The following is a 27899-nucleotide window of genomic DNA, read 5'->3' on the forward strand; positions in this document are numbered from 1 at the left end:
TTATAATGTCACTAGTTACCTAGTAACATATGTCTCGTTATAACATCTAGTAACTTAGTAAGGCCTGTCTCGTTATAATGTCACTAGTTACCTAGTAACATATGTCTCGTTATAACTTCTAGTAACTTAGTAAGGTCTGTCTCGTCATAATATTACTAGTTACATAGTAACATATGTCTCGGTATAACATCTAGTAACTTAGTAGGGTCTGTCTCGTCATAATAGTTACATATTATTCTCCCGTCACGATTTTGGGAAAGATAGATTTTTCCAGTCTCCTGCACTGTGTAGCATTCGAAACAGCAGTAAGATGTGTTACAATGGTCGTCTACATCCAACGTAGCGTATCAGAAGTTTAAACGCTCTTTCTGGATGAGATATCAACATACAATTACTGCACATTGTGATTTCATCGTTAAATGTTTATTGCGAGGAAGAAATGGACACGGGAATCAGTGAAACGCAGAACAAAGAAAATGTAGGGAGATAGGACAGTAGCAAGCACGTGCCGGTCAGCACTATCATAACGTGTTATTATTGCGTTGTGTAGTTAAATGTGGTGGCTGGCGTAGTGCGATGTAGGGGATTTAGTCACGAAGTCCCAATAGACAAGCTCTCACCCAGTGCGAGCGTTGGATGAACAATCATGGGGATATATTTCCTTCGATGGTTGACTAATCTCGACCTTTAAGTTCTATATACCTTAGACGGTAATTTGACACTATAATGATCAATTCTAACCAAATGAAGCATATGTCGCACTTTCTTTTAATTGCGTGTACAGAAAGATGCATTGTTATCATGTTGCATGTTCAGAATGCATTGCTGATATTTACCATATTAACACCACGCCGTACTGGAAACTGGTGAGGCAAAAATCAGTGTGTATTTATCGGTGAGTAATCATCACTTACACATGTACACGGACGCCTGGTAACTTACCGGTCATTGTGTATCTATATACAAGGTAGATTTGTCAATGGTTCCATTCGTTTTGAGACCAATCTGCGTCTACCAGGATGTATTTCACCGTACTCTACCTCTTGTCAGTCAGTGCGTTTTAAGGCGGTTAAATGTAGGCAGAGTTATTAGCAAAAGCCGGGATATTTGATTACTTCTCTCGTTTTAATCGACAATTTCTCTTTTAAGGAACATAATCATTAGGCGTACTTGTGAATGTTATTTTAGTTAAAGCATGTTTACTTAGATAATTCATCACGTTTAAATTGAGGCCTTGTCAATTTCGTTTGATGTGATTGACTATGCTATCGTTACGCTAGAATAATGTGATACTGAACAAATAGATACCTTTAGTGAAACAGAAATGATATTCGTGTCATTATTTGTTTTGTTATAGAAAACTTGCCGAATTCGTATTTAGGAAGTCCATATTATCCCATTTATACTGCTACACCCTAGTATTAAGAGGAGGAGGATAATGATGTATTGTGGAATCTAGAAGTTTGGTGAAATATCAATAAATGACAATGAGTGCAGAATCGTGCGAGACTTTTCATGTTTCCTGTTCATTAGCTGATATCGTGTATATCATTGAGACCCTTCTGCCCACTGAAATGGTCGCATTAGATCACCTGTCTATCGCATCTGTTTTATAACATGGCTTTTTATAAAAAATATATTTGTTATCATTTATTCTGCATATTTATGTTCATGGAAGTTGTTTAAGGGAGTGTAGGAAGTTGAAACGGGAAGATACACGCCATTCCAGGCATTTCTTAGGTAAAATGAAGGATTCTGGTGTGCCTTTCCGTAAGGATCTACAGTACAGGGAACATAGGATTTTACTGATTAGGGTCCATCATTTGTCCTACAGTAATAACTCTGTCTGTCCGTCCGTTTATTCTTCTATTCACAAATTCAGTTCATGGCTGCTAACGTTTTATTTATTGGCCGATTTACATGCAGTGTGGCCAAGATGTTATGTTTACAAAATTACATTAAGTGACCAAGGTCAAATGTTAATGTCATTTGTCTAGATGTCAATGTCAGATTTTTCACTGATTAACATTTTTTTATGATATAATGACTCAAAGTCGGTCAAATGACCAGAGGTTGCATTTTTCTCAGGTAGTAAATTCTGGCCAGTCTTGAAAATTCGTTCACAATGCTGTCCTGTGCTACCGATTTAATCCCCGAGACAGACAGATCACTCCTACATATCATAACAAATATTCGGTGTGATCTCTGACAATGAACTTGGCTGTTCACAGAATGGTTGACGGAGGGGTGGGGGTAGTTAAAGTTTAAATGAAACAAATCAAACCTTGCAGGTTAGAATCATACCAGTTTTTACATTTCCATCAGCTCAGTAACTAAGAGGAGGTGGAGGAAGGAAACAAGACGGACATCAAAGTATATATATAATGTATGTTTTGCTTCTCCGTGATTGCTTTGATGCCAAAATGTCTAACGGTCACCTGAGAGGCTTCTTGATGATTGTGTGGATATATAGCCGCACGACGGGGCTCTCCATGACCTGTTGGTGTTCAAGGTAATACTGCAATGTGTGCAGTAGAGCTTTGTGATTTTTGCTTTGATTAACTGCTAACGTTTGTGCGAGAAAAATAAATTTCTGTAATGGAAAATTTTTCGCTTGATATGATTGTCTTACTTTAGGGTCATTTGTACATGTGTGTGGTAACCGCTAAGTTGGTGCTAGTTCCTGCTGGTAGGTACCGTAGATAAATCTCAGGCTTCGTGGTAAGATTCTTTGTGTTGTGTAACCTTCTGCTTGAAACAAGCCTCAGGTTAGACTGTCGGAAATATCACACCTCAGGTTGAGAGTCGTACCTTCTGAGCTAGGAACACTCTGTTGCTCTTTCATCACGTAAGCCCATATATGTGACATTAATGTGTGTTGTATCGTGATATACTGTCCTATGTATCTGATACGCTAGCCATTCTCACGATAACCGACAATGATGTCGAACGAACTGTACTTTTCATATATCACAAGAATAGATTACTTTGAAAAAATCATAACAATGGCATAATACAGCTGTGGGATATTTTATTATCATTGAAATCTATAAATAAAGACATTCACAGACGTCCGTTCAACTGGTACAAGTTCGCTACACATTCCAAAAGTTGGTTAACCAAAATGTTTACAATAGCATTAGTAAAGAAACAAGTTTTATAGATGATGCTTTGAGAAGGAAATGAAGGAATTGTAATAATACAAGACAAACTGTCCAGTGATAATGTAAGGACAAGGTATATGTATTACAGTGTGGTTTATTATGTCGTGATATATTCTTTAAGATAATTGTTGTCGCTACCGTGCCCACATATCATCAAAGTCTTACCCTTGAAAACATTTTCTAAATCAAGGGAAATTGAAAAGAGAATCAAGACAAGACAAATGTTCGGTGAAAGTATTTAAACCTACGTATACAACATAATTATAAAAACGTCAACGAATAAAACACGACCACATTGACAGATTTTGTTTATTAGAAAATATTAATTTACGTATACAACATATCTTAATTATAAAATACGTCAACGAATAAAACACGACCACGTTTCCGTAGTTTTTTTTTATTAGAAAATATTTTACAGTTTGAAATGTCGCAACATTGGGGACCGTAAAGATTGTCGTATTATGGGAGTTGTCTATGAAGGTAGCTGTCTATTAAGGGAGTTGTCGTATTACGGGAGTTGTCGTATTAAGGGAGTTGTCTATTAAGGGAGTTGTCGTATTAAGGGAGTTGTCTATTAAGGGAGTTGTCTATTAAGGGAGTTGTCTATTAAGGGAGTTGTCGTATTAAGGGAGTTGTCGTAATAAAGGAGTTTTCTATTAAGGGAGTTGTCGTATTACGGGAGTTGTCGTATTAAGGGAGTTGTCTATTAAGGGAGTTGTCGTATTAAGGGAGTTGTCTATGAAGGGAGTTGTCGTTTTAAGGGAGTTGTTGTGATATTAGAGTTGTTGTAATAAGAGAGTTCTTTTATCAGAATTAGTCTCGGAAAAACTGAAACACTGATGAAAACATGGAAAAAACATCCGCCAGTCATACATCGTAGCGCGTCAAGCGTTGGGTAAAGCCCCCCAATGCCGTGAAAGCCAGTACACAAATGTAGTAATACATATGACCATTTTCGTTCCTTTGTTTTTTCCTAAAAGCAAACCAAAACCAAGTGTGAAGTCTTATTATTCCCACAAAAGGTGGGTCAAAACACTGTATCGTATGCTGTTAAGTATATAATTTTTGTTTAAAATATCATACAAAGTATACACAGATGTGTAACCTTTCAATACAAATTAAGAGTTGGATACAGTGGAGTCAAATAATGAATTAAACTGCACCATGCAGCTATTTTACATTGTGTAGTTTGTCCCACCTAAGACTCGTAGTGATGGTAAGGGCCTACCTTGTTGAAACCTAGCAGGTGTCTAAAGTGATCGCAACTAAAGTCACTAGCAAGATGGGGAGCTGCCAATACCCCGATTTCTTTTTTAATTTAAGATTTAGTGATTTAAAAGAATTATGTCTTTTATCGGAGTTCTTTTTTATACAAGTCTATGATAAGTGATTGATTACTAACATTTTCGGACAGTGAGACATGTAATGTCATAGCAGTCGATAGCTTTTTGCTTACGTATATATAAATAAAGCTGGTTTTTATTGCCTTCAAATGAGGACGGTTAATTAATTGCGTGCCATGTGCTTCTCTCTAATATTATCTCGCGTATTTATAAGATTCTACCAAAGACACAAGTGTGAATAGTATCGTTTTAGTACAAATTTAGACTGAGATAAATTACCCAGATGATAAATTTTAGAACAACTTGCAGCTGTTTCATCCTTCTAGGACTCATCAGTGATGCTTTGAGCCTAAAATACCTGAAACCAAGGAGGCGACTGAGCAGGATCAAAATTGGCCATAATAAATGTCAAAAACACATTGGAACTATGCATTATAGCAAACATAATTTAAACATTTAAACAGCATTCGAATGTCCGTAAAAAACTGCAGCATGACGAAGTAAAGTATGAAACAAACTAAGATTACTTCAGTATACGGATAAATCAACTCTGAAGATGTAGTTAATCATGGAATCGTAAAAGATTCCAAAAGGGGATTGTAAAACTAAAACTTCGCGAGATCAGTGGCGGACAGGTTCATAAAAATACGTCTGGAGTAGGGTATTCAGCTTGTTAATGCTACAGGTTTGAAAAGTATCATTAATTTCTTATTAACATACACAAAAATCAACCAAGAAATATTTACACCTATTACCTGAATATGAGGGTAAAAGACTTCATATGAAAATTAAGTAACGCTATAAACATACTGTAAACAAACGATGCTTCCCACTTACAGTGCAATTGTTATTCGTGTGACTTGGCTGGAAGTTCGATGTCTGAGCGTCACACCTGCCTGTTCTCACCCTTCTCACGTCGCTACCGTCTTTTCTGTCTTAAATGATGATTGGTTTCTTTTTGAAATAACGATCAGTTTAGTAAAATCCCATGTAGTCGGGATTTGTTTTTACATAAGTATTTATATTTCAAACATTTCTACATTCATTTTGGTTTATTTTGATGTTATTTTCTTACATGTCAATGGTGTTGGTCTTTAAACAAACACTAATTGCTCATAAGTCAATTTTGTTTTAAAATCTCAACATATATCACATACTGCTTTTCCATATGTTAGACATGAGGAAATGATCTTAAAGTAATAGTCGCGATGATCTCAAACGTTACGTCATATTTCTACACGTTTATTTCTTTCTCTATGAAGACTACAGAAACTCCCAGTAAAATAACGATTTATCATAAATCAGTAAACTAAAGGCTTGCTCAGTAGAAAAAGCATAATTATAATTAAGAGAACTATTTAAAGATAATTTAGAGAAGTGATCTGTGCTACAGAAATAACAAATACTGCTTTGTATACTATATAGATTTTCATAATACAACTGGCTCACGTCTACCATAATACAACAGGCCCACGTCTACCATAATACAACTGACTCACGTCTACCATAATACAACTGGCTCACGTCTACCATAATACAACTGACTCACGTCTACCATAATATAACTGACTCACGTCTACCATAATATAACTGACTCACGTCTACCATAATACAACATGCCCACGTCTACCATAATACAAATGACTCACGTCTACCATAATACAACAGGCTCACGACTACCATAATACAACAGGCTCTTGACTACCATAATACAACAGGCCCACGTCTACCATAATACAACTGACTCACGTCTACCATGATACAACAGGCTCACGACTTCCATAATACAACAGGTTTTAGTTGTTTGAGTTTGACTTAAGACTTATGAGAATTTTTTACTTGTTGTTTTAAGGAGCAATATACAATAGACATTAATTGAATTTATTCTGCTGTTTTCTGTTTGATGTTTGACTAGTGATTGGCAGGAAACACAGTGAATTATATTTATTTTACAATATTTCACATCACGAGTGCCGTATTCGTCGGGATTTCCACACATTATTCTACTGCTCTACATATAGACGTGTTCGTTCCTGTTTGAGAGGTGTTTTACTACTTGAGTTTCAACTACTCATCGATCGTCAACATTGGTCATGTCTGATGTTTAGAGAATGAGGGTGTGTCCATCGAAAGCCAAACTAGTTCTAGAAAATAGTTTCTGATAGTAATGTTATAATGTTGATGTGTGGTTTTCATTGATTCGGAACTGCAACTTTGTCCCGATCTAGACGGCCTTTATGTATATGGCCTTGAAGTTGTGAATATTGGATTATGTTTTACCTCAGATGTTGTTTTTGTAAAGCCACGCTCTGTACCACAGTAAACCTTTATGTAAACACTGAACAAACAGTAAGCAATGCTGCAATGTCGTCTCCCGTCGTCGGCCAAGAATTTAACGACTGTGTGGAATCTCCTGTTAAATACTTTCTTAATGGTTCATCAATTAGTGTTATGGTCAAGTCTTTAAAGACAACAACTGAAACTTATATTCATTATGGGTGTTTATCGCAACAATGCCGATTACACGTGTTATACCTGTAGTTTACACGATGTATTTTGACAGTCTATTTGCCCTCCGCTGCCTCTTTGTCCTGTCTCCTACCGTTTGTATGTTCACAGCGTGTTGCCCTGCCTCTTTCTCCTCCCATTTGTATTTTGATAGCCTGTTGCCCTCCGCTGCCTCTTTCCACTTTCCCACTGCCGTTTGTATTTTCACAGCCTGTTGCCCTCCACTGTCTATTCCCCCCTTTCTTCCAACGTTTGTATTATGACAGACATTTGCCCTCCGCTACCTCTTTCCACTGTCTCCCACCGTTTGTATTTTGACAACCTGTTGCCTTACACTGTCTACTATTTCTCCTTTCTCTCTCCCCCCTCCATTTGTATTTTGACAGCCCGTTGCTTTCCTCTGTCTCGTTCCCCTTTCTCCCCCCGTTTGTTTTGCTCCATGTTCTCTACTGCTTTCACCAATTCTTTTTATTTTGACATACTGGCCATTAGTCCTGGATTTTATTAGAACCACACTGTTAAGTGGTAGAAAAGTGATGGTTTGTGTTCCGAAACTCTCTGGTACTTCGTTTAGGGTTACGACGTGTTAGATCAAAAGCTGAAAGCCGGATATATCATTAAACATGACGATTAAATTAGAGTTAACATAATCTCGTATACGTGTAGTAATGTTTGTTAAAGGGTCGTATTTTAATCGCTGATTGTTCCTTAATATATGAAGCATTCAGAATACTGACGGTGCCAGAAAACATGAGCATATATTTATATAGAATGTTGTCGAGCATTCAAAACACTGGTAGTGATACATTTTCAATAGATCCAAAGTAGCCTGGTAGCTCGATTTTACCCAATCGATTTTTGCCTTCTTACATTTTAAAAAGAGCGTCTTGTATATTGAATTGTGCGATACTTGTGAATCAACCATAACATGTTGCGCATGTGCATTCGACTTATAGGCTTAACACACCAGAAGAATGTATACTTGGTTAATGAGCAGTGTAGTCCAGCACTAATTAACACGTGTCATAACAATCACTTCTGTCAACAATCATTGTTAGGTCCCGTCAACAAGCATTGTAGGGCACGTAAAAGTACGTGCTTACATTAGCCTGCCCGCTTGGACAGACAAATACAACTATATAACATCATACGACACACTCGTTCACGTCGTATGCAATATTGACATTACAAAACGCATGACAGCTCCACTAATTGAAATCCGTACTGTGTCAGAAAGATACTCAAGAGAGTTTATCGTAGTTGAATAGGTCTGTATTGAAAAAAAAAGGTTCTCAACTCCACGGAGTCTGGCTGGCAGCACTTTTGATTGTAGTAGTCACTTTGTTCACCTTTGAAGAGGGTGTGGTACATTTATATGTATGGACTGGTTTGTCGGTGTCATTATGCCCTTGCATGTTATTATGTTACATACAGTGTACCATATCAAGGTTATGTCTTTGACACTAAAAGTCACTGTTGCATAGCCTGAAAGTCCAATGGCAATTTTACAGGTGACCTAAAACAAACGTTGTCTTTCTATGACCGACTGAGACAGTATAGTTCAGAGAATAAAGCTCTGAATTGTTCTCACTCAAAAGTCCATGGGTAGACAATGCAAATCATATCGACAGCTCTTAATCTATGTATTGTACTCACTCAAAAGTTCATAGGTAGACATTGCAAACCAGCTCTAAATCTCTTAACTATACTCTTCCAATAGTAGTAAGGGATTGCTTAAAAGGTTAAATAAATGGTGATTTTCAATGGGAATTGAGTCTTGATGGTGTATATCGTTAGGTGAATATTAAAGTTAAATTCCTAAAGGCAAAGATTTGAAAATTCGTACGTGGAGCAAGGGATATCGACCTAACCGAATGTCAAAGCACACCAGGGGAGTTTCAGACTCCATCGTTCACTTAAGTGTGTTTTGTTAAGGTATCGGGTGATATTTAAAGAAAAGTCAAGTTCTGCTCTGTAGAGTCAACAATCCGACTTAATGACGAAATAATTTACCTTAAACTATTTATTGAAATATATTAGTACATGTATTGTGTTATATTGAACCAGAGGTGAACTAGCACCTGATTGAATTGGTCACCCGTTCCTATAGACTTATGTATCACCCTAGGTATAGGTATAGAAATATTTCCAAGGACAATGATGATATTGGGTGATTTATCTAACATAGCCAACCCTAATGTTTAACGAGGTACTGATGTCGATATACGACCCCTGTTGTAGATCGGGTAGCGTGTGATCACGTGATGGTCCGTGGTGTATTACAGCTAGTTCCTACTGATCTATGAATGTTTACCTCCTGGCCCTGAATCAGGCTTAATATCAATAACTTCTTCATTGTTTATTTGACATTGATTCAGTAAATAATACATCATTAAAAAGAAATGATTTAGATGTTGTAATTAGCTCTACGTGTGTGTCTGTCCCGGGGTCTCTACTTACGTGCAAGCTTTCATATGTTTTCCACAGCATTTACAGTCATTATTTTACGAAACTGTTAAGTTTATTTTTCCACTTCTCTTAACATAAACAAATACTGCTCAGTTGTACTCTTACTGTTACTTTTTATACATAGCTACACGTAGAGAAGAGGAAGTGTAGAATTAAATTTCATAATAGGTCACTGTGACTTTTATATTTACATAAGGTCAAATGATAGTTTACTGAGTGTTTACTGTAAACAAATCATACGTGGCGCTCGTTCTACACCTGGTCTGCTACTTGTTAGGATGTTTAGCAAATCTAGGTCACTGGGGCGTTGTACAACTTAATTGGAACATGTCTTCTGAAATATAAACAAAAGAATCTTTTTGGTGATATATCCGTGGCCCTGATATTTTTATTTTAACCTCTGACCTTAACGAGGTATATTTCTTTTGAACGATTGAACGATAATCAATTGGAGGGGGTGGGGGCTGTATGTAAGTGCATGGTATGTGACGGACCTGCGGTGATGATGAGTACTTTCGGAATGCCAATGTACATTTTTTCAGTTCGATTACATTGGAAACAAAATTATCATGGCATCCAGTTCCATATCATCAGTCTTTAGATAGATTTTCGGTCGAAATAAAGATTATGTTTGTGGCATTGATTAAACAATTTCATATTTTATTCTTAAAAGAAGAAATGTACATGTTTAATATTAGTTGTATTTTTTACAGGACTAGGCAGTGACGACGAGGTTTCCTTAGTAGAGGAGCTATTTGAATTAAGTAACTACAACCCTCTGATTCGGCCCGTGGAGAACGTATCACAATCACTCATAGTCAAGTTCAGCCTCGCTCTCAGTCAGATCATCACCGTGGTAAGTCTTGTTTTCAACTTTTTAAACTTGTTTTTAGCCCAACAAATGATTGACTAATCAAATTGTCCTTCGTTCGTCCGTCGTCCGCCCGTCCTGAAACAATTCTTGTTATTGCTTTCTCTGGAGAAGCGCTGGTTGATAATTCTCAAATTTCCTACGCAGCTTTGCTTTGGTTCTTAGTTGTGTATAGTTAATTTTGGAATCGATCCGAAACATCACATGGCCGATAGGTGACCATCTTGGATTTTACCACTGAAAGATTGGTATTGCTATCTGGTCAGAGTTCAGCTAATCAATAGTCGTTATAATGTTACATAACATATGGTATAGAACATGTATGTACTGACAGATCGGCTATGAATCGCTGTGGTAGTTTGTGTTTATCGATATGTATTAACTTGCCTCATCGGTTTGACTTGGAATGAAGATATACTGTAATTCTGAGGACAAAAAGGTCAACTGTTCTGGTGATATCGATTACCTACAGGTGGGATGTATTTCGGTTAAGTGACATGGATACGGTGCTTTTTGGCTGTCATTATTGAATTACACGTAAGTTCTAGAAACTACGGAGACCACCTGAAGTCACTCGACATGAAACACTTCCTTTATCTTTGAATCCCTTTTACACGTGCTTTCTCTTACCTGTCGTGAAATGGTGACGTCAATGTCTTTAGTAATTGCATTGATTTGCGAGTACTCTCAGCCACGCGCCTGCTTCAGGTTTCCATGCATGAAGTTTAAACATAAGTGTAACGCGTTCATACAATCTTTGTTTACATCAGTATACGCGTCGGATGTAAAGTACAGGCGAAACAATTCCTTCCTTAAGTAATGAAGGGTAGAGGGTATCTTATTTATGATAGTTCTATAGTTATATTTTGATCGTTAATAGATGTTAAGTTGTTTTAATAGTGCCTAGTCTGTATGATTGTTTATGTACAAACATCATGTTTTCGAGGAGAGCGTTATGTATTTTTTAGAGTTTTGATTTATTTAAGATGTATGCCATCTGGAGCCGTCCTACTTACCGTAATAGGTCGGGATTTATGTCTTAACACCCACAAAGAACTCTGAGATATAACCGATTATGTGAAAAAGAGCCAATTAATTTTAGTTTTCATAGTAAGAATGGTATTCCGATATGTATATGACTCTGTTTTTCAGTTATAATTAAGTATTTTGTTGTTGAAAAGTATAGTGTATCATAGATAAGAAGTATTTTATGCTAGTTATACAAAATGTCGTATTCCACAAGGTAGTGTTCCGAAAGACAATAGAATTCGAACTTCCACAAAAAACATGCTGAGTTACAAAACTAAGGTTCCACGATATGTGTGTTTGCCGAGTTTGTCGTCCCGTTAACAGCCAGGGTCATTTGAGACGGGTTTTCCTTACAATAGCCAAAGGCTAATGCAAAACACACTATGCGATAAGCATGCTGCATTCTGTCCAAGGAAATTTGGGATCCAGTGTCTCGTACCTGGATACAACCACGACAACACAGGACAGTACATGATCACCGTTTCCTTAAATAAACCAACCGCCCGCGCTGCCGGCTGATTCCGAGAAATTATCATACGAAACTAGTCTTCTCTGAAATTTTGAAAACATGTATATATCACGACAAACAACCACTGGATTTTTTTTCTGTGACATATATATATACTCTGTAATATCTGGCACTATATGTATCGCTAGCTTTAATGTATATACATTATATAATATTAAGACCAGAAAGGTAACATGTAAGTACATTTGTCGTTTGACAGTATGACTATTTGACAAAATAACCACAGGTTGTATACTGTATGTTTTTACGCCTGCGGCTGAGTGCGTGAGCGGAACTTTGACCAGGAGAAAGCTCGGTCGTGTAGAAATCCCATTTCGTTAGAATTCAAAAGCTCTATTGATTCGCACGGTTGAAATGCAGTTGTGTTTATGACTGGGGTTTGAGATAAAAGCTGTGGAGTAGGTGAAGCTGGTCTCGGGAATGGTTTTGGACTCGACCAGACTCTGTCGTGGATTTGATTAATAGTATTATATCACATGTACCAAACGTGTTAATGATGGTGTACATTTGAGGTAGTACATGCAGCTTTAGTCAACTAACCTTGACACTCCTAACCGGAAGTATTTGTTTTACGATATACTGAGTCTTTCTTTAGCTGCTGCAGTTTATACGACGAGTATATATTTCGCCCAAATTAGCTGGCGCACTTATAGCAAGGGAGATAATTGGCGCCCAGTGTGGTGCTGTACCTCTGACCTGATAAATGGCCGGACGCCATAATGAATTGATACATGCATCCATACAATGGTTGGTAGCGGTCTCTCCACAGACACTTTCTATCAATATGCCGCGTCCAGACAAATTGTATTTATAAACAAATACATGCATGATGCGAGTATGGAAAACTATATCAATCAAAAGAGTCTTTGCATAGCAGTGTACTCTGTTTATGTGTTTTGTTAATAGGATACGTTATAGTATATAGGTGATGGCTACTAGTTCTATTGTTGATATGGTGTGGTATGCAGGTGATGACTACTAGTTCTATTGTTGATATGGTGTGGTATATAGGTGATGACTACTAGTTCTATTGTTGATATGGTGTGGTATATAGGTGATGACTACTAGTTCTATTGTTGATATGGTGTGGTATATAGGTGATGGCTACTAGTTCTATTGTTGATATGGTGTGGTATATAGGTGATGGCTACTAGTTCTATTGTTGTATGGTGTGGTATATAGGTGACGACTACTAGTTCTATTGTTGATATGGTGTGGTATATAGGTGATGACTACTAGTTCTATTGTTGATATGGTGTGGTATATAGGTGATGACTACTAGTTCTATTGTTGATATGGTGTGGTATATAGGTGATGGCTACTAGTTCTATTGTTGATATGGTGTGGTATATAGGTGATGACTACTAGTTCTAATGTTGATATCATGTGGTATATAGGTGATGACTACTAGTTCTATTGTTGATATGGTGTGGTATATAGGTGATGACTACTAGTTTTATTGTTGATATGGTGTGGTATATAGGTGATGACTACTAGTTCTATTGTTGATATGGTGTGGTATATAGGTGATGACTACTAGTTCTATTGTTGATATGGTGTGGTATATAGGTGATGACTACTCTACTAGTTCTATTGTTGATATGGTGTGGTATATAGGTGATGACCACTAGTTCTATTGTTGATATGGTGTGGTATATAGGTGATGACTACTCTACTAGTTCTATTGTTGATATCATGTGGTATATAGGTGATGACTACTAGTTCTATTGTTGATATGGTGTGGTATATAGGTGATGACTACTAGTTCTATTGTTGATATGGTGTGGTATATAGGTGATGACTACTAGTTCTATTGTTGATATGGTGTGGTATATAGGTGATGACTACTAGTTCTATTGTTGATATGGTGTGGTATATAGGTGATGGCTACTAGTTCTATTGTTGATATGGTGTGGTATATAGGTGATGGCTACTAGTTCTATTGTTGATATGGTGTGGTATATAGGTGATGGCTACTAGTTCTATTGTTGATATGGTGTGGTATATAGGTGATGACTACTAGTTCTATTGTTGATATGGTGTGGTATATAGGTGATGACTACTAGTTCTATTGTTGATATGGTGTGGAATATAGGTGATGGCTACTAGTTCTATTGTTGATATGGTGTGGTATATAGGTGATGGCTACTAGTTCTATTGTTGTATGGTGTGGTATATAGGTGACGACTACTAGTTCTATTGTTGATATGGTGTGGTATATAGGTGATGACTACTAGTTCTATTGTTGATATGGTGTGGTATATAGGTGATGACTACTAGTTCTATTGTTGATATGGTGTGGTATATAGGTGATGGCTACTAGTTCTATTGTTGATATGGTGTGGTATATAGGTGATGACTACTAGTTCTAATGTTGTATCATGTGGTATATAGGTGATGACTACTAGTTCTATTGTTGATATGGTGTGGTATATAGGTGATGACTACTAGTTTTATTGTTGATATGGTGTGGTATATAGGTGATGACTACTAGTTCTATTGTTGATATGGTGTGGTATATAGGTGATGACTACTAGTTCTATTGTTGATATGGTGTGGTATATAGGTGATGACTACTAGTTCTATTGTTGATATGGTGTGGTATATAGGTGATGACTACTGTACTAGTTCTATTGTTGATATGGTGTGGTATATAGGTGATGACCACTAGTTCTATTGTTGATATGGTGTGGTATATAGGTGATGACTCTACTAGTTCTATTGTTGATATGGTGTGGTATATAGGTGATGACTACTAGTTCTATTGTTGATATGGTGTGGTATATAGGTGATGACTACTAGTTCTATTGTTGATATGGTGTGGTATATAGGTGATGACTACTAGTTCTATTGTTGATATGGTGTGGTTTATAGGTGATGACCACTAGTTCTATTGTTGATATGGTGTGGTATATAGGTGATGGCTACTAGTTCTATTGTTGATATGGTGTGGTATATAGGTGATGACTACCCTACTAGTACTCTTGCTGTTTGACATACATCTATGTTACTGTTTCAGCCGTCCTAGATAGCACCACGCCATTGTGTCTCAAAACATAGATAGGTCCTATTATGCACGTAGGGCTTCTTTAGGCTTCTCACGAACTCGTGTGGAGCATTGTCGGGTGTTTCCTCAATCAAACTTTATTTCGTATGAATATCAGCTTTCACATGTTGGAAGTCGATGTTATGGCTTTACCTTACCATTGTTCTAGAATATTTACGTGTGTTTAGACGAACTGAATTCTCCTATAAAATGTTTTATAGGATGTATAGGACACGTGTATACAAGGATAAGGTTCCAACTATCACGTGCTGATATATGTATAATTGTCGCACACCTTTTTTGTTGTAGGATGAGAAAAACCAGATCATGAAGACTAATGTCTGGCTACAGCTGGTAAGTAAAATTAGTTCGGAAACGTCATTATGGACAAACATATATATACATATGTTTCGATATAATAAGTAGATTAATTCGTGGCTCTATAATAAACAAGGCTAGCAAACGTCTGAATATGAGCGCAGATATGCGTCTAGTTTTTATTTACACTTCGACAAGACAATTTGTCATCACCTACAATACACTCTGTGTATATCGACCGACAAGCGGCATTCCCATATCTGTTTCTAAAAAACATATCACAAAATAAACTCGGAACAGCGAAATAACATCGGTAAGAAACATTTGTTTATTGACGGTTCACAATGATTTCCAAATCGCACGGCTAATATTTGATGAAAACGATAGGCTAAATACGCCAGATATTGCTAAACCAAGTCGCTGTAGATTGTAGACACAGGTGTGTAACTGGCCTCCCGGGGGACCGATACACCAGCCTTTCTTTCATTATATACGGGCACTGATGCACAGGACACAGGTTTATCTAGATGTTTACAGAGAGTTTTGCAGACTTCCGTATGAGGTATGCTTAGACTCTCACCGACATCCCATAACTCCGAATCAAACGTACATCATTAGCATTGAATCAAAAATGTCGATATCAGTGTTCTTGTCTGTTGTTTAGTAGACGGATACCCCGTATTTATCCGACAATACACTGTCTGTGTAACGTCCTAAGCTCGTGAAACCTATAACACCAACATTAGGCATCACTAGAGTGTTAACAAATTCCATTTTCAAGACTGCACTTTTCTTTTCTTGCACATAATTTCCGTGTATTGAAAACCAATATGTCGGATATTTTAAACTTATGCCGGATAACTACCCTGGATGTGCGGGTTTCATCCATCTAAGTAAGATCCTGGTGCGTGCTTTAAATACATCTGTAATTGTCACACGAATTGTTACCGGTGTTTAAATTAACAGACTGTATATTAACATAGGTTAATACTGTTATGGTGATTGAACTACTTACTCTTTTATATAGAAGACTTCGATTAAAATGGACTTGGCTTGTATTTCGTGAGAACTGATACTTACATATGAAGCATTGTTTCAGTATTGGTACGACTATCAGCTGAAGTGGAATCCTGCAGACTTCGGAGACATTACCAGTATACGGATTCATCCAGAGAAGGCGTGGCGACCGGACATCGTATTGTTTAACAAGTACGTATTCGAGCTGATGCTTTCGATGGTGATTGTGACAAAAAGAATATAGATTGAGAACGAAAAGTTCTTTGGGTTTGCAAATTAAGTTACATAACAAACGCCATCCGCCAATCTGACGTCAGGTGGTGCAGGCCATCCGCCAATCTACCGTCAGGTGGTGCAGGCCATCCGCCAATCTAACGTTAGGTGGTGCAGGCCATCCGCCTATCTAACGTCAGGTGGTGCAGGTCATCCGCCAATCTACCGTCAGGTGGTGCAGGCCATCCGCCAATCTACCGTCAGGCCATCCGCCAATCTACCGACAGGTGGTGCAGGCCATCAGCCAATCTAACGTTAGGTGGTGCAGGCCATCCGCCAATCTACCGACAGGTGGTGCAGGCCATCCGCCAATCTAACGCCAGGTGGTGCAAACCAGGCCATCCGCCAATCTACCGTTAGGTGGTGCAGGCCATCCGCCAATCTACCGTCAGGTGGTGCAGGCCATCCGCCAATCTAACGTTAGGTGGTACAGGCCATCCGCCTATCTAACGGCAGGTGGTGCAGGCCATCCGCCAATCTACCGTCAGGTGGTGCAGGCCATCCGCCAATCTACCGTTAGGTGGTGCAGGCCATCCGCCAATCTACCGTCAGGCCATCCGCCAATCTACCGACAGGTGGTGCAGGCCATCCGCCAATCTAACGTTAGGTGGTGCAGGCCATCCGCCAATCTACCGACAGGTGGTGCAGGCCATCCGCCAATCTAACGCCAGGTGGTGCAAACCAGGCCATCCGCCAATCTACCGTTAGGTGGTGCAGGCCATCCGCCAATCTAACGCCAGGTGGTGCAAACCAGGCCATCCGCCAATCTACGGTTAGGTGGTGCAGGCCATCCGCCTATCTAACGTCAGGTGGTGCAGGTCATCCGCCAATCTACCGTCAGGTGGTGCAGGCCATCCGCCAATCTACCGTCAGGCCATCCGCCAATCTACCGACAGGTGGTGCAGGCCATCCGCCAATCTAACGCCAGGTGGTGCAAACCAGGCCATCCGCCAATCTACCGTTAGGTGGTGCAGGCCATCCGCCAATCTACCGTCAGGTGGTGCAGGCCATCCGCCAATCTAACGTTAGGTGGTACAGGCCATCCGCCTATCTAACGTCAGGTGGTGCAGGCCATCCGCCAATCTACCGTCAGGTGGTGCAGGCCATCCGCCAATCTACCGTTAGGTGGTGCAGGCCATCCGCCAATCTACCGTCAGGCCATCCGCCAATCTACCGACAGGTGGTGCAGGCCATCCGCCAATCTAACGTTAGGTGGTGCAGGCCATCCGCCAATCTACCGACAGGTGGTGCAGGCCATCCGCCAATCTAACGCCAGGTGGTGCAAACCAGGCCATCCGCCAATCTACCGTTAGGTGGTGCAGGCCATCCGCCAATCTAACGCCAGGTGGTGCAAACCAGGCCATCCGCCAATCTACGGTTAGGTGGTGCAGGCCATCCGTCCGCCAATCTAACGTCAGGTGGTGCAGGCCATCCGCCAATCTACCGTCAGATGGTGCAGGCCATCAGCCCATCTACCGTCAGGTGGTGCAGATCTAAAGGTTGAAAGGAAATCTGGCTAAAGTTTGAATTAAACTTTCCAGGGACAAGACGATTAACACTGTATATAATGTAGCTTGATATTTATGAGGATTAAAGGGATTCCTACTGGACGAATTAGATGTTAAATAATCATTTTCAGTGAAGAGAATAAAATCCTTATTTGATAGAACGCTGTCGATATTGACCAAAAATGCGGCAATTACGATAATAAAAATATAGAGAAAAGAAAACAAAATTAATTTTGTTTCCAAAATCGTCATGTAAACTCAAAATTAGTTAAACATGAACAAAATATCAACAAAGGGAAGGAAATAAGTTCGAACTTCATGCCGCAGAAAGAAACAAATTTTTCCAATGAGATTGCGGTGACGACCAATAAAACCAATTCATTTTAGCATTGTAAGTTCATCTTAAAGATAGACAACAATACAAATCGCAGCACATTCAGCAGATAACATTTGATAACAATCACAACCGAATCGATCCTAAATCAGTCCCGTAAGTATGTACTGGGTATACATTTTATATTTTACTGGTGCCATCAAAAATTTGTTGACCATTTCGGATACCTAAATAGCACCTCTATGGCGACATGTTTTCTGAGTGGACATGTAGTTTAGGTTCAGGCAATGACCATGCATATCACTTTTATGTGGTCATATGGTTAGGGACGCAATGATTCTACCGTATGTAGAATTTCTATATAAACTGATAGTTAAATTGGAAGATAGGGGCTGTTCTGATTTATATAAGTATGATTCTGGATAAACATTTATATGATCAAATTACTTGTCAGCTGTATTATTGGATACAGATATGATATCCGTTATAAAATCCACGTTAAAACCTGACACCAGAACACTTAATGTTAACGTTTACCCAATGTTAACACGACCACACTGCCCGTTCTGTCAGATGCACGTGGCTGTATGTGGAGAGATCTGTTGTAATTCTGATATTATCGTTTAAATATTTTCGTAGTATAACACATTTCTAGGCGTCTATGTTGATTAGTGTCTATTATAAAACCAACATTAACAAATTATAAGTATGGTTACCACTAAGTACAATATTACTACACAGATATTGCACCGAGTTGCCCAGACGACCGCTAGTAGACTTCTGCCGTGTAAAGATATTCTGTGTTTTATCATGCCAGTTTATAGTGTTATAGTGACCTAACACTCACCAGATCTACAGTCATCCCCCTCAAGTTCACTCTGTTACCGCATTAAATCGCTATAAATATTTATTACATTATATCTATACTTCAATGAATATAACGATTTCAAAAGACCGCACCAGGTCCCTCTGTAAATCAAACCTTTCAGGCATTATGTAGGCTCCACTACATACAGCTGTAAGTTTTCTTAATGAATTTAATCAGTGTCTACCAATTGGCAGGTTGCTGATTCAAATAGGCATTATGTTTCTGCTACGAAGTCAAAACTGTTCTGTTTCCGATACCGGAATTTCCACTGTCTTTTAGTAGAAATAATGTTACCGATATAAAATCAAAACTGTTCTGTTTCCGCTTCCGGAATTTCCACTGTCTTTTAGTAGAAATAATGTTACCGATATAAAATCAAAACTGTTCTGTTTCCGCTTCCGGAATTTCCACTGTCTTTTAGTAGAAATAATGTTACCGATATAAAATCAAAACTGTTCTGTTTCCGCTTCCGGAATTTCCACTGTCTTTTAGTAGAAATAATGTTACCGATATAAAATCAAAACTGTTCTGTTTCCGCTTCCGGAATTTCCATTGTCTTTTAGTAGAAATAATGTTACCGATACAAAGTCAAAACTGTTCTGTTTTCTCTTCCAGTGATATCATTGCCTGTAAGTAGGAATAACTTCCAGAGGAATTTCCAGTCATTGTCTTTTAGTAGATATAACTTTACCGACAGAAAATCATAACTGTACTCTGCCAGTGATATCATTGTCTGTAAGTAGGAATAACTTCGCGAGCTATAATCAAGTACTTTGAAATTGTTGACGCTAAAAACCGAATTACGACTTAACCACGCTGTCACAAAATGAAGTCCACAGGAAAAATTCTACGAGCATCTACCAGAAAGTATATAAAAACACAAAAGTCTATTTTACAGAAGTTTACTTTATATTGAATTATGGCATACTTCTGATCAAACATGACTTTCATACATCCTGAAGAACGAATTTCTTTTCTTCATTTCACACTTTTTTCAATTTGACGTTAGATACAACGTGACAGAATGAATCAGACAATAGCGACCTCTACAACAAACCCATATATTTATGAACACATTATCTCGGAAATTGTTTCTCTAAGGACAAACATACACGTGTAGATGTGCGTGCTAACTTTATCGTGGCGAAACAGTGTAAATATGAAGCGTTTGACTTCGTTGACTAACCTGAGTCATTATTACAAACACTTACTGTTCTGTTAGATAGTTATGTACGATCTGCGTGTTAATGAAACTGTGAGCGTGTGCGTTTCTCTACAATACGTCATGATATAACTACACAATACACGCGCAATCATTTCAAAAGTTCTAGTAGAGTTTATCGATAATTTCACCTATATCAAAGCCAGCTGTATGAGGCTATCTTAAATCCATTCAGACATTCTATTACACATAGATTACTGTTGTGTAGGTTCGCGTGTTAATCACTTGACCGGCCCCTTCACACCCCTTTCCTCCCCATCACACTCCGCCATTCACGCCAATTATTACGCCGCATGCTCCTGGAATGAGTGCCATATGTTGATGTTGACTTTTTCCTAGTGCCGATACACATATCGTTGCTGATGGCAATGTTTCGGCTTGTGAGTATGTTTACTGGGGATGGAGGTTCGTGTTTTGAAGATGTGAATGGATACTGGTACCGGACGCCTGTGATAACGTTCTACAATGGACGGGGTGTGACGGTGATACAGTCTGTCACCTGACGATTAAAGGAGATATATAAATACACTTACCTATCACCAAAAGTAACCCGCCAATACTTGGTGTAACTAATAGTCCAGCTTTATAAGGACAGTCAACAAACATAAAGGGCTTGTGTGTGACGTAAAGCCACGCGTTATCGGTCACAAATTCGGGAGGGGGGGACTTCATGGGGGCTTGTCTAGGACATAGAGCAAAACGTTACCGGCCACTAGAAGTGTAGTATTAAGACTCTGTTACTATATAGTCTGTCATGTGACCAGTCTTTGCAGGATGGTGGACACTATGGTAAAACCTCGCTTGAACAAGCGTTTGTTCAAATCTTCTGAGTTTTGTGAATTTATTTTGAATAAACACTAAGTAATATGTGAATGGAAATTTAAGTATCTAAAATCTCTCACAGAGCATGAAATAAAAAGATGACTTAACTGTGGAAGTACTTTCTGTTTACTTCCAATAGTTGACGAACATTCTCGCGGAAGTGTAGCAGTCTGTTTCGCTACTCCATCAGTTGTCGGACTGTTTCGTCAATGCGTATAACGTCTAATCAATGAACGACGGCTATGTTTTAAGGAGGAAAAATAAAGGAAACAATTCTTTCAAAATGGAAATTTAACATTTTTACCTTTATTTTAAAGATGTGTGAACTGCATTATGACAGATATTTGAATATATATCTTTAACGCACGTTGTTCCATATTTCTTTGAAAATCCTGTTAAAATTTAAAAAAAAAGACTTATTATTTCTTAAAAGAGCATTTATCATAATCCAAATTCAAATTCAATAAACACTAAAATATCTTACTTCTAATTTTATGAAAGACCTCTTCCGCTTACTGTCTCAAATATATCTTGTTATTTTGAGTCTCCTGTGGTGCAGTGAAGGTAATTTAAGCCTCCTATGTCTGTAAGGGTATAATACTTCCTTACATCCGGTTACCCGCTTGTTTGTCCTTCTTTGTATCGCTCTAATCGTTAATAAGCCTAACTTTATACGGATGTCATGCATTATTCCGTACTTGTGCTGGACTCCTGGGAATATATAAGTAAAACGAGAAACTGTGTGAATTCAAGAAATGAAACTTTGTCTTATAACAGCAAACATAGAATTAGCATTTTAAAATTGAGTCCTGATATGTTTATTGAAAGAGAGACTGAACAAGAATGAACCTTGTATCCTGGTATCCTTGTATCCGGGTATCCATGTTTCCTCGCTTATCTACATTGTTTTATTAACGTTACTGTATGGAGTATACAAAACAAAGATGGATAAGAATTTAGTGATATATATATATATACCAAGCAATGTGTAAAAACTGCATTTTACACCTGTTCCATATTTTGAGACCCGACATGAAAGGATAGAAAACACACATATCGTAACAATTGATATAATTTCTTAATTTGGTTGGTAAAATCAAAACCGTCCGTACAGTAGGTCTGTGTTATTGATGTTTAGTCTTATAGATGACTGGTTACAGACATGTATTTATAATTATTTGTTTGTCTCCTCCTAGTGCTGACGGGAACTATGAGGTGTCGTACGAATCTAACGTGGTGCTAAACTACACGGGCAACCATTACTGGATTCCACCTGCGATCTACAAGAGCTCGTGCACCATCGATGTCCAGTACTTCCCATTTGACCAACAGGAATGTGAGATGAAATTCGGTTCCTGGACATTTAAAGGCGATCAGATGAAATTTTACTTTTACAGAAACATGAGCACGCTAGACTTCACCGACTACCTCAAGAGTGGCGTGTGGGACGTGATCGATTGTCCTGGTAGGATCGAACCAGGGGGAAACGATACCAAGTCTATGGTCGTGTTTAAATTCATTTTAAGGAGGAAAACATTATTCTACACAGTGAACCTAATCATCCCTTGTGTCCTCATCTCGTTTGTAAGTGTATGTGTGTTCGCGCTGCCGGCAGACGCGGGAGAAAAGATCACCCTTTGTATATCCATTTTACTGGCGTTAGTTGTGTTCCTTCTTCTGATTTCCAAGATTTTACCTCCTTCCCTGACCATCCCCCTGATTGCCAAATATCTCTTGTTTACCTTCATCATGAATATTTTCGCCATTGTTTGTACAGTTGTTGTTATAAATAGAAACTACAGGACACCCCGAACACATAGAATGCCTTATTGGATCAGATACGTCTTTCTAAACATTTTACCCCGATTTCTTTTGATGGAACGACCTGATCATGACAAACGGTGGAGAAAACCGGAAGAAGAAAAGCAAGCCTCGAAAGTAGAAGGAAGTTCAACAGAAATGCATAATACACTTCCGGTGAACAAACCGTCCGGAGTGCTTGAGTTGACGGAAATACACCATCCCAACTGTCGTCTGAACCCAAAACCGACAACAGTGGATTACAACGCCGACAGAGATGGCACTCAAATTCGATACCGGATGTCATCGGAAGTGATGAAAGCAACAGAGGCCCTTAGATTCATCACTCAACATCTGGAGGTCGAAGATGAATATGCAACAGTAAGTACGCGCGCACTTTTATCTCGAGTCAATAGCACGTGTAACACGTGCATTTCAACACTATTTTGATAAACAGAGGTCTTAGGCAAAGAAGCGATGATTAGGCTGAAGAAAGCTTTATTAAAGTACACGATATGCGGATGCCAAGTAACGGCAGAGCATGTAATTAATTTCTTTGTTTTTGATTAGAAAAAATGACTACGTGATGAGTTGCTAATTACACGTGTAATCAGTGAAACGTTTGTATCATTCTACCAGGACAAAGGGTTTTAGTAATTCTCTTCATGAGCAATGGAACTTATCAGTTTAGTACTCTTTCACTTTAAGAAATGTATCTCCATGTTTAGCATTTGATTGTTTTCTGTCTATTGAAAACTTCTAAATAAGTCATATTGTCCTTAATATTGATAGGAGATTGTGTAGGTATTATATATTTCAGTCCTGGAAATAGAAAGATTAGAGAAAATAGAAATACAATTGAAATGTATTCCGTGTTATTCAAGGCATTAAGGAATTTTGTTTCCGCTTTTTGTTTCAGATTTTAGACGACTGGCGGTATGTTGCCCGTGTGATGGACCGATTGTTGTTGTACATATTTCTGATGGTGACATTCGGGGGAACAGTGGGCATTCTTCTGCAGGCCCCACATATCCTCGAGTATGTGGACCAGGACGAAATAATTGACCAGTTCAAAAAAAAGTGGGGCTGACGTCGCTTCCGGTCAAAAATGGCAGGAATACCCACAAAACGTCTGATTCAATAGGCGACTATATATTTCCACTGGGCATGCGCATACAGTGTCAGTATGTGATGACACCTGATGCTGGATCAGAGGTCAAAGTCTGTACATGAAATATTGAAAAATGTTGCTGAAGCAACACATCACCTCGGTGAAATGTACGTACACACCATTTAGCACGTGCCAGGGCTAATGTACGGTCCCCCAAAATCGTGCATTGTGCACTTGAATAAATACCAGTTGACATTTTCCTATCGGTACAACAGCAGTATTTTTTGGGAATCAAAACGGAGTGGATGATCTTAGTGCTATTATTTTGAGAGTTAATTGACTGTCACGTGATCAGGTGTGTTTTGTTTGTTATACAGCTCGTGTAGGCGTTATTTCTGTTGAGATATTGTAGATGGTTATTTAGATGTGTGAGAGTCGTAGAGTAACAGCATTAATAATGACTTTCCATCGTCATTGTCCCCCATGCTGATGGTACCCCGTACCATGTTCCAGCACATTACATATTTATGACGTATTCATGTTGGTTTTTGATTATGCGTGTAGGAACAATCACATTTCACGTGTCTGTATTTATTTACTGGTGAAATAAAACCAGGCGGTGAATATATTAATGTATTGCTACTTTTACTGTGCAATGTAGTTCTTTGGTACGTTCAGATCTTGTGTATTTTTAGAAACACAGTTGTTCACAGTAAATTTTGTGTATTTGTATATTACGAAGAAAGTCATCACTGAGAATATGAAACATCGAATCAAATTCAAAGTTAAGAATTTGGGTGGTTTGTATTTCTGTAGGACGTGTATCTCACACCAATGATTGTTAGCAGATCGTTGGTGTTCCGGAATAATACTCTACTTTCGTGACTCTATGCAATGTTTAAGATTTAGCCGAAGACAGAAATTCAGTCAATTTTATTCGATAACACCAGAACACCTGTAAGATCAGAGCACTTTAAGTTCTAACCAAAGACAGAATATCAGTAATTTTAGTCGATAACACAACACCTGTAACTTCAGAACACAGGTGAATTCTACCCGGCGATAGAACACCTGTGAATTCTACCCGATGACAGAACACCTGTCAGTTCTAGCCGAAGACAGAACACTTGTCTGTTCTAGCCGAAGACAGAATACCTGTCTGTTCTAGTCGATGACAGAACATCTGTCAGTTCTAGTCGATGACAGAACATCTGTCAGTTCTAGCCGACGACAGAACATCTGTCAGTTCTAGCCGACGACAGAATACCTGTCTGTTCTAGTCGATGACAGAACATCTGTCAGTTCTAGTCGATGACAGAACATCTGTCAGTTCTAGCCGACGACAGAATACCTGTCTGTTCTAGTCGATGACAGAACATCTGTAAGTTCTAGTCGATGACAGAACACCTGTATATTATAGCCGATAACAGAACATTTGTAAGTTCTAGCCGATGGCAGAACACCTGTTTACGATATTGATGATGAAACTGACGTCGCTATGATGTCACGTGATCATTAAACATTATTTCCTGATTAATTTCGTTCAACACCTGAACCGTATTGAATTTCGCGCTTTATGATTAAAAGGTGATAGCTAAGACTTCATACACATGTGTGTACAATACTATATGGTCTAGAATTGGCTCTGATATGCACTAAGGTATAATAACATTAAACAAACGTGTTGTAAAGCAAAGAAATTTATAATTCAAGTGATTTTGTATTCGAAATTGAATTTGATACAACACATTTTTAATTTTCTTCCATGCAGCCAATAAAGGCAATCCCAATTTCGCTACCAATGACGACATCATGTTTTAAGTCCAGAGATACGTTTATTAAGATTTTTAAATATTAGTCTTTTTTAAAACAGGATAGAGATACGGCTGTATAATTTCTACATATATGTATCATTCGGACACATATCAAATAAAAACAAAAATGTAGCTTACAGATTTGAACAGTCTAACACTAGAAATATGTATCGGATGTAGAGTGCAGTGCTATATTTTACATCTTGAATTTGATTCTGTGATCAGACTGACATAGACTTTGATATTAAAGCAGTGATGACACTTTAATGGCTCTTGGTCCAACACTAGCAGTTGGATGACACGAGTGTCATATTGGTTGTGTCGTTACCATTTTGTGATAAAATAATCATTGTGTTCGGCCACAAACTAGACGTAATACAACAGTACTTAGATGTTTTTACAAGTAGTTATGTAGGTCTTGATTTTTCTGAGGTGGTTTCTTATCGTGGTACTTATCATCAATCGTTAAAACATCGATATGAATTTCTGTATAGATATCAAACACTCATGAGGGGATTGTTTGTAATTTCTTCACGAAAGACAGAATGTATTTGAGAGTCACTTAGCGAATATGGTTGAAAAACAAAAATGATTTTGTAAAAAAAAGTTCACCCATCGTTATTAGTATAGATATGTTACTTTATTTACTTAATTTTAAAAACAACCCAAACACAAGCAAAAGAACTATTCAATACTATTGTGATTTGGGTCATAGTGTAGAACATACAATGTATTCAAATATCTGATGACATGACAACTTCAGGTAAGCATAATTAGGTTTAGAAAATCATTACTCAAAACAAGAGTACAATATCTGTCAACGACTTTATTCTGTGTACATATAATTATTGTTCCTCACCACCATACTGTGTGTCTCCACAATTGTAGATTTGACAGTAGTCCTGAAGACATGTTTCAAAGGCCGTGACGTAATTTCCGGCAAATTGAGAAAATAACTTCCGGTTTTCTGCGCTATGACAGCCCATTGTGTATAAGTCATATCACTATATTCGTTATATAATGTCACACACTAAAATAAATAATGTTTGTATGAATTGTTTTATGCTTCTTATTTTTATCCAACGTCAAAAAGATATGTGTTAACCAGAAAATGACTATTATGTGATATCCTCATGGACATTTTAGCATTTTTGACTCTTACGACAATTTATTTATTTCGATAAAATGTGATTATATATCACTGCCAGTGAGAAAATTAGTATGACGGCTTGCACATTTATCAGACAAATGACCAGTGTGAAGCTACAATATTTGAACAGATTGTGATTTAAAAACATTTATTTAAACCCACGTAAATGTTTCTTTGTTAATTGTAAGGCGTACTTGTAATCAAAGACAAATCATTTAGTTTGTTACATCTGGATGATTGCTACAATAGCAGCACATTGTCACATCAAACTTACACCTTCCACGACAACCGAAAGTTATTTTCCATACAGGGATTGCCTCTGTGTGATACATATTTCCCACACAAGACATATCAGGACATTTTGTTCAATAGTGCAGTGTGGCAGTAGAAGTTGTACACCAATCTGAACAAGATTACACAAGATTTTTTTTATGTTATTCTTGTTTTTGTAGCACTCAACCAACTGTCGCTGCATAAAAAGTATTACACGAAAACACGTGTAAAGTTTTTTAAGATATTGTGGCAATCGTTGAGATGTCACACACTTAATCCTCAAAACGCGTACTACTGTAATTAAAATGTATTCAATTAACATCTTAAAAGTTCAAGAAGTAAAAACAATAATATAATAACTTAAAGTAAACTTATTATACTGATAAGGGGGTTCTTTCCAAACATACTCTTTGGCTTTGATAAGTAC

The 27899-nt window shown here is 38.0% G+C and overlaps 1 protein-coding gene across 1 annotated transcript in view; it reads left to right on the forward strand.

Moving 5' to 3' along the window:
- LOC132551980 (acetylcholine receptor subunit beta-like 1) overlaps positions 1-25464 on the forward strand; it is a 41486-nt gene extending 16022 nt beyond the window's left edge. Inside the window, exons 2-6 of the mRNA XM_060216123.1 lie at positions 10201-10343; positions 15272-15316; positions 16380-16489; positions 22521-23505; positions 24044-25464. Of these exons, the coding sequence (XP_060072106.1) occupies positions 10201-10343; positions 15272-15316; positions 16380-16489; positions 22521-23505; positions 24044-24214 (1454 nt within the window). The 3' untranslated portion in view covers positions 24215-25464. The remainder of the gene's footprint in view (positions 1-10200; positions 10344-15271; positions 15317-16379; positions 16490-22520; positions 23506-24043) is intronic.
- Positions 25465-27899: the final 2435 nt, after the last annotated feature.

This window comes from Ylistrum balloti, unplaced genomic scaffold (genome assembly GCF_031769215.1).
Source record: "Ylistrum balloti isolate Yb309-2 unplaced genomic scaffold, AGI_CSIRO_Ybal_v1 Utg370230, whole genome shotgun sequence".
In the NCBI taxonomy this organism is placed as follows: domain Eukaryota; kingdom Metazoa; phylum Mollusca; class Bivalvia; order Pectinida; family Pectinidae; genus Ylistrum; species Ylistrum balloti.